The 7,863-nt window shown below is 43.6% G+C and overlaps 1 protein-coding gene across 2 annotated transcripts; it reads left to right on the top strand.

Moving 5' to 3' along the window:
- The first annotated feature begins 60 nt into the window (after nt 1-60).
- LOC108497467 lies at nt 61-7,308 on the top strand. 2 transcript variants are annotated; one of them, XM_017815097.1, is made up of 2 exons: nt 61-5,048; nt 5,470-7,308. In XM_017815097.1, exon 1 carries the CDS (start codon nt 477-479, stop codon nt 1,425-1,427), a length of 951 nt encoding a protein of 316 aa, XP_017670586.1. In that variant the 5' UTR covers nt 61-476; the 3' UTR covers nt 1,428-5,048; nt 5,470-7,308. The 2 variants fall into 2 exon arrangements, with proteins under 2 accessions (XP_017670586.1, XP_017670587.1); XM_017815098.1 differs by having other exon boundaries at nt 61-2,034; nt 5,470-5,488.
- Nucleotides 7,309-7,863: the final 555 nt, after the last annotated feature.

Genomic DNA, 7,863 nt, shown 5'->3' with positions numbered 1-7,863 from the left:
CTGCAGCCAGAGCTGTCCCCATGGTGATGGGAGGCACCGGCGTAGATCTTAGAACTGCGGGAGGAGGAGCAGGGGCGGTGCCTGCAGCCGGGATCACCGCCCCGGCCGACACGGGACCCTCCGGCTCCGCCATTGTGGGCGGAGCTGGAGCGCTCCCTTTCCCCCAGCACCGCCTGTCCTTTATGGTCGCTATCCTACAACCACGGGGGGCACGGTCACTTCGGCTGCGCCGCCCAGTTATGTAGGATTTCCCACTGTGGAAGGGGGGAAGCAGGAACTGGAGGGATTTCCAGCTTCTGCCCCGTGTCATCAGGGAACGAGCACTCCAAGAAAGAGCAAATCAATCCCGGCCTCCGACAGGAAGCAAAGGCAGAGTCTTCCCCCCCTTTGACTCCTCGAGTGTGAAAGTCGAAACTCGAGACAGTGATTTTACTGACACAGGTACAGAAGCCTCTGATGGCAAATTAGATAGTAGCATGGAGGAGGAAAAACCTCCTGTAGTAAAACCAAAAACAAAGGGGAGGAGAGTCTGTGAAGCCCTAGCAGATTCCAGCCCAGTGGCTAGAAGAACGAGGACAAAGAAGGAAAAACCTGTGGTAGAGGCTCCCTTAATACAGGCTATGGGTAACCAAGGCCCAGTGTTAATAAAGGTTCCTTTTTCTCTGGTTGAATTGCAGCAGTGGAAAGCTTTTGTCGGAGCATATAGAGATAACCCAGATAAAGTGGCTAATTATATGGAAAGAGCAATTAGAACACAAAATCCAGATTGGTGTGACTTAGAAGTGATGATGGATACATCACTTGACTCCACAGAGAAGGAAATGGTTAAGCGAGCTGCTCAGTCTAGAATTGAGCTACTAATAACAGGTGGAGTACTCACAGGGAAACTTAAGGATATTTTCCCCCTAGAGGACCCGAAGTGGGACCCTAATTTACCAGAGAAAAAAGAAGCATTGAAACGCTATCAGGACTGGGTACTGTATGGTTTCAGGCATGTGATTCCAAAGGCAGTGAACTGGTCAAAGGTGGATGAAGTAAAACAAGATAGAAATGAGTCCCCAACAGACTTTCTGAATAGGCTAAAAGAGGTTATACGAAAATATACAGGCATAGACACGGAGTCAGGTTTCGGGGAAAAGTACTTGGTCTATTTGTTCATATACCAGTCTGCGGATGATATAAGGAAAAAGCTGCAGAAGGTAGGGGGCAGGAAAGATATTGGTGAATTATTGGATATTGCTTGGACAGTGTATCGCAATAGAGATCAGAAAGGCAGGGCAAGGGTGCTGAAGCTAGAGGAAGGTACCTGCCATGTACTCCACAGAAGCAGTAACTGTCAGGAACGCCGCAAACATAATGCCTACCACAAGTATTATAAATGCAATCACCAACATGATAGGGCAAACGATCGATGTTTTTTTCTGTAAAAAGAAGGGACATTGGAAAAGGGATTGTCCAGACTTGAAAAGAAGTGGAAATCCAGTCCCTCAACTGTCTGTGAACCGGGATGCATGAAGGGGACTGGAGGATTCTTCCCCAGCAGAACCTCTGGTTATAGCTAAGTTCGGGGAAGAAGAAATTGAATTCTTGGTTGATACAGGCACAGCATATTCTGTGTTAAATACCTTAGAAGGGAAATTGAGTCGTGATACTATAACTGTGGTTGGTGCTACAGGGGTAAGTGAAACCAGGCCTTTCTTTAAACCTTTGAGATTTAAATTAGGTAAACACTGGGTAACTCATCAATTCCTCTATATGCCAAACTCTCCCAAGGCTTTATTGGCTAGAGACTTATTGGAGAAATTAGAAGCTGAAATTAAATTCTGCAGGGGGGGAAATAAAAGTCATAATTCCTGACACTAATTATATCAAGGCAGCTACCTTCTTCATACAGGAGAACCACAGAGAGATCCTCACAGATGGATGAGAATGCATGAGAATGCTGTCATCCCTATAGTATGGGCTAGCGAGTGTCCTGGGAGATCCAAACAAGCAGAGCGTGTAAGCATCACACTCAAACCAGGAGCAACACCGGTAAGACAAAAACAATACCCCTTGAAGCTAGAAAGCTGTAAAGGGTTAGCACCCATAATTGAAAATTTCTCAGATTTGGGTTATTGGTAGAACATGAGTCCAAATTCAACACCCCTATCCTACCGGTAAAGAAGGCTGATGGCAAGAGCTATCAATTGGTCCAAGATCTGAGGGCAATCAACAAAATAACCAAGGACATATACCCAGTAGTAGCCAACCCCTATACCTTATTGACCACATTAACAGATGATTTAGGGTGATTTACTGTGCTTGATCTCAAGGATGCCTTCTTCTGCATTCTTGTACATAAGGACAGTCAAGAGCTTTTTGCTTTTGAATGGGAAAATCCCGAGACAGGGAGAAGAACTCAACTCCCCTGGGCAGTTCTACCGCAGGGTTACAAGAACAGCCTGACAATATTTGGAAACCAACTGGCAAAAGAACTGGAGGACCGGAGAAGGTAGCAACCAGAAGGAATTGTCCTGCGATATGTAGGTGACATACTAATTGCTGCCAAAAGTCAAGACAAATACATTGAGCTCACTGTAAGTCTTTTAAACTTTTTGGGACTAAGTGGGTATAGGGTCTTGAAAGAGAAAGCACAGATTGCAAAGGAGATAGTCATCTGTCTGGGGCTTGAAATCTACCATGGACATCGACAGCTCAGCACAGACTGGAAAGAAGCCATTTGTAGTCTCCCAGAGCCCCACACCGTATGAGAAATGCAGGCATTCCTAGGAATGATAGGATGGTGTCACCTGTGGAAAGTTAACTATGGGTTACTAGTCAAACCCCTATTTGGAACACTAAAAGCAGCCAAGGAAGGAGTTGTAACATGGACAGATGAGACCAGAGCCGCGTTTAAACAGCTGAAGCAATCTTTAATGTCAGCTCCAGCATTGAGACTATCAGACCTAACTCAGCCTTTTGAACTGTTTACATATAAGCAACTAAATGTTGCTCTGGGGGTATTATCACAGACCCTGGGAAACCAGCAAAGGACTGTGGCCTACTTCTCCAAACATCTAGACAGTGTTAGCCAAGAATGGCCGGGGGATCTGAGAGATGTAGCAGCAACTGCTATCCTGATCCAGGAGGCCTGAAAACCCACCCTTGAGCAGCGCATTGTCGTGTATGTACCCCATGCAGTCCAAGCTGCACTTGAGCAGAAGGGGGGCCACTGGCTGTCCCCTAGCAGGATGCTTAAATACCAAGCTGTGTTGTTGGAACATGATCATGTTACCGTGAAAGCAACATCTATTGTAAATCCTGCTGTGTTTCTGTCCTCAGCATTGACTGACAGTGTGCCTGAGCATGACTGTTTGCAGACCATTGAGGAGGCGTATTCCAGCAGACCAGACTTTAAGGACGTGCCTCTGGAAAACCTGGACTGGGAACTGTACACGAACGGAAGCAACTTCATGCGGGATGGTAAGAGAATGACAGGATATGCAGTGACAACCAAGGATGAAGTAATTGAGATGAAGGCCTTGCCAGCAGATGTGTCATCCCAAAAAGCAGAACTAATTGCACTGACAAGAGCTCTAGAACTGAGCGAAGGAAAGAAGTTAAAATCTGGACTGATTCTAAGTACGCATTCAGTGTTGTACATGCCCATGGAGCCATCTGGAAAGAGAGAGGGCTACTAACTGCCCAAGGCAGTGGGATCAAACATGCTGACCAAATCCATGCACTCCTGCAGAGTATTTGGAAACCAGAGGACGTGTCTATCATGCATGGCAGATCTCATCAAAAGGGGAAAACAACTCTCGAATTGGGAAATCATTTTGCTGACCAGGCGGCAAAAGGGGCTGCAGAAAAAGGTATCCTAGCAGTAATACCACAGAAAGAAATTGTTCTGTCAGGGTTCACCCCAAAATATGATGAGAAAGACCACCAGTTAGTTAAGTCCCTTAATGCTGAAATCAAAGAAAGTGGATAGGCTGTTACACCTACAGGACAGGTTGTGATCACACCCCAACTTCTTAGGGAGATAGCTCTACAGGAACATGAGGCTACCCACTGGGGACCAGAAAATCTTCTAAAACATTTGAAGAAGGTAGTAATAGGGACAGGTATGACCGAAGTTGTGCAATCCATTGTAATTAAATGTGAAATCTGCAGGCAAAACAATCCTGATACAACTAAGAGATTGGTGCTGGGGGTAACAAAGGCCAGGGACCTTCCAGGAGATTATTGGCAAATAGATTTTGCTGAGTTACCACTCAGGGAGGGATACAAGTACATATTAGTACTGGTTGACACCTTCAGTGGATGGCCTGAAGCTTGCCCCTGGTTCACTAACACAGCAAGGAAGTGGAAAAAGCTTTGCTCAACCATATAATTCCAAGGTTTGGGGTTCCTCTAGGAATGTCATCAGATAGAGGGACACATTTCATTGCAACAGTAGTGAAGGAGGTTTGTCATGTCCTGGAAATTGTCTGGGGCCTGCATACTCCCTACAGACCTCAGGCAAGCGGCAAAGTAGAACGTATAAATGGTACTCTTAAAATGCAAATTGGTAAAATTTGTCAGGAAACATCCATGTCATGGGTTCAGGCTTTGCCTCTAGCTCTGCTGAGTATTCACATACAACCAAAACGGAGAGATAACCTAAGTCCTTATGAAATATTATGTGGGAGACCATACCAAGCTCTGCATATTCCAGGGGACATTCACATGAGGGGGAAAGTTGATCTACAAAAGTATTTAATGGCTGTAGGCTATACTTTACAGAAAGTCCATAGATTTATTGAGTTATCCAGACCTATAGGACTGGACACCCCTGCTCATCAGTTCCAGCCTGGAGACTGGGTCTACGTTAAATGGTGGGACAGTGACCCACTACGAGCCAAGTGGAGAGGACCATTCCAAGTCCTGCTGACTTCCCTCACTGCCATCAAAGTTGCTGGCAAAGGACCCTGGTTTCATTACTCCAGAGTAAAGAAAGCTTCAGTTCCTGGAACAACTAGCAAATCAGAGCCTGACACAGATGAAGAGGATGCACTAATAAAGTAAGAGAAGTAGTAAAAATTTTACTCAACCACATAATCCCAAGATTTGGGGTTCCTTTAGGAATGTCATCAGACAGAGGATCACATTTTATTGCAGTGGTAGTGGGAGAGTTCAGTCAAGCTGTGGGAATCACTTGGGATTTGCACAGTCCCTATAGGCCTCAGGCAAGTTGAACACATGAATTATACTCTCAAAACACAGATAAGCGAAATTTGCCAAGAAACTTCCATGATGTGGGTTCAAGCTTTGCCCACAGCTCTATTGAGGATCTGCATACAGCCAAGATGCAGGGGCGATATAAGTCCTTATGAGGTATTATACAGTAGGCCATACCAAACTCCACATATTCCAGGAGAAATTCACATGAGGGGGAAAATTGATTTGCAAAATTATTTAATGGCTTTATGATCTACTTTGCAGAAACTACAGATATATGTCGTGACATCCAGACCAATAGGATTGGACACTCCTGCCTTTCCATTCCAGCCTGGGGACTGAGCCTATGTTACATGGTGGGACAGCTATCCTTTGCAAGCCAAGTGAAGAGATCTGTTTCAGGTTCTACTGTCTGCCCTCACCACACCCTTGGTTGGTGGCAAAGGATAGTGGATTCACTACTCCATAATTAAGAAGGCCTCTGCTCCCTGGACAGTAGAACAAAAGCAGATAAAGATAAAAAGAAATGTCGTTTAAACTACTCTTTTTATGTGTACTTTTTATGTGTACTTTTTATGTGTACTGCTGGTATCCATGAACCAAGTTTGGGACCAGAATTTACATTTGACCCTAGTTCAGAATGTTTCTAGTATTTTTCATAAAAATGACTGTTGGATTTGTACTCAAATTCCAACAACTGGTAAGAAAAAAGGCTGACCTTTGACTGAAACAAACTTCAGTGAGGTCCACAAACTCCAGGACCATACGACACACATGACACACACAGGCTCAGGATCTCTCACATCTGAATGGTGTGGACAGATCAAGAGAACCTACCTACCTATAGCCCTAAGGAGCTTAATCCTTAACCATGAAAACTACATGGTTCCCTGCATAGTTGTTAATGCCATGGGATAGGTCATTCTTCCTTCATATTGCCATTAAATTAAGTCCAGAGTGAAACTAACACCAGAACTTATAAAGGGATTGGCACAAATACCCTGGAGAATGACCCCCACACACAGAGTTCAGGATGCTACTGGATATGCAAAAATGAAGCATGAAAAGTTTTACCCTTTAATAAGGATGGGGCCTGTGTTCTTAGAGCCTTAGTTCGAAACATAATGATATTCCATCGAATTAATTAACAAGGTGGGTGGGTAAGAACTTACATAAAAAGAATAAAAAGATCCAATAATGCCCCTGTTGATCATCCCATGGCCTTTCACAGTTTTGTTAGAGCTCTTATTCCTTCTTCATAAGTAAGTGAATGAGAAGAAAGGGATTGTCAACATTTCAGCCACTACTGAACACACTGAGAATCGAACTTGAGATGCATTCACTACCTTACAAGACATGGTTTGTCTAGTGTAGTTCTGAAGAACAAAATGGCTCTCTTATGTAGTGTTGTTAACACCAGTTGCTGTACTTATGTACATCAAAGCGAAAAAATTGCCACAGATCTTGCAGAAATTTTGAAACAAACTCAAACCCTACATCAGGTAGCCCTTGATTATACCTCTTTAGGTTTTGAAAACATTTGTCACAAACTCACTTCATGGTTACTGAATTGGACCTGGATAAAACAGCTTTTTGTGATAATTATACTTATCATTTGTGGGTTTATATTGGCTTGCTTTATGATTCAATGTTGTCATTCGTCTTTATGGTTCAATGTTAAATATAGGTAGTAGAAAGTTAACAGGATGAAGTCCTTTAAAGCTTCTAAAAGGGGGAACTTGCAACTATAAAGAATAATGTAGCTCATTAGTGACTATAATTTACCAATGTAGCCTAAACTATGTAGTTTATCATTCTTTGTTAAGGGTCTCAACAGGCAGGAATTTTAATGAGGTAGAAGGTTCCTCTACTGTGAAGCAGGGACACAAAACTAGCAAACTAGTCAAAGCTGGTCATAGACCTTGACACCATTCCAGAAGATGTGATGCTGTGCCAAAAGCAAGGGATCAAGAAAAAGACAAACTGAGGAAGACAATGGAGATGACCACTAGGGGTTCTTCATGACCACCAACAGAACCTCAGATTCAAATTCAAGGGGCATGTCAAGGGTGGAACAGTGGGTAGAATGGTTTTGGAAGTAGGAGGAACAAGATAAGGCAATGCCTGAATTTGTAATTAGGTAGATGAATAAAGCTATAGATCCTTTTGTGATTCAACATGCACAATTTGGAACACATTTCCTGTGCATCCACTATGCTATAATAAAGAATACTTGCTTTCTAGTACTCAAAAGAGTCTTAGTTCTTTTTCTGGCTTTTCTGGCGTCACTGCTAGGAAAAGTGTGATAGGGTGTGCCACCACTCTTGTCGTTTAAACCCAGCTGGAAATTAAGTTCCAAGCAGCTATTCCTTTCTCCCCATCCCCTCCAGTGATAAAGGGACAAAAAGGCAGAGATTATGGGTTGAGATAAAAATTTATTGGAAAAAGAGCAATGAGATATTGAAAACAAACAGTAACAGCAACAATACTAATAACAATAGTGTATAAAAGGGGGTGATTACATGCAAAAATGCTTACAGAAATCTGACTAACCTGATGTTACTAGAGCCTGGTTCCACACAGCTTCCCAAGACAAAGGGGGAAATGGCAGATGCTACCGCAGCCTTGCCTCTTCCTCCTGTTCTGAAGGCCCTACTT

This window comes from Lepidothrix coronata, unplaced genomic scaffold, assembly GCF_001604755.1.
Source record: "Lepidothrix coronata isolate B3197 unplaced genomic scaffold, Lepidothrix_coronata-1.0 Scaffold48, whole genome shotgun sequence".
Classification (NCBI taxonomy): domain Eukaryota; kingdom Metazoa; phylum Chordata; class Aves; order Passeriformes; family Pipridae; genus Lepidothrix; species Lepidothrix coronata.
The sequence above is the reverse complement of the archived record's forward strand: the minus strand, read 5'-3'. Positions and strand labels throughout refer to the sequence as shown.

Coding starts and splice junctions, on each gene's coding strand:
- LOC108497467 (XM_017815097.1), top strand. CDS start 477: ATGGAGGAGGAAAAACCTCCTGTAGTAAAACCAAAAACAAAGGGGAGG.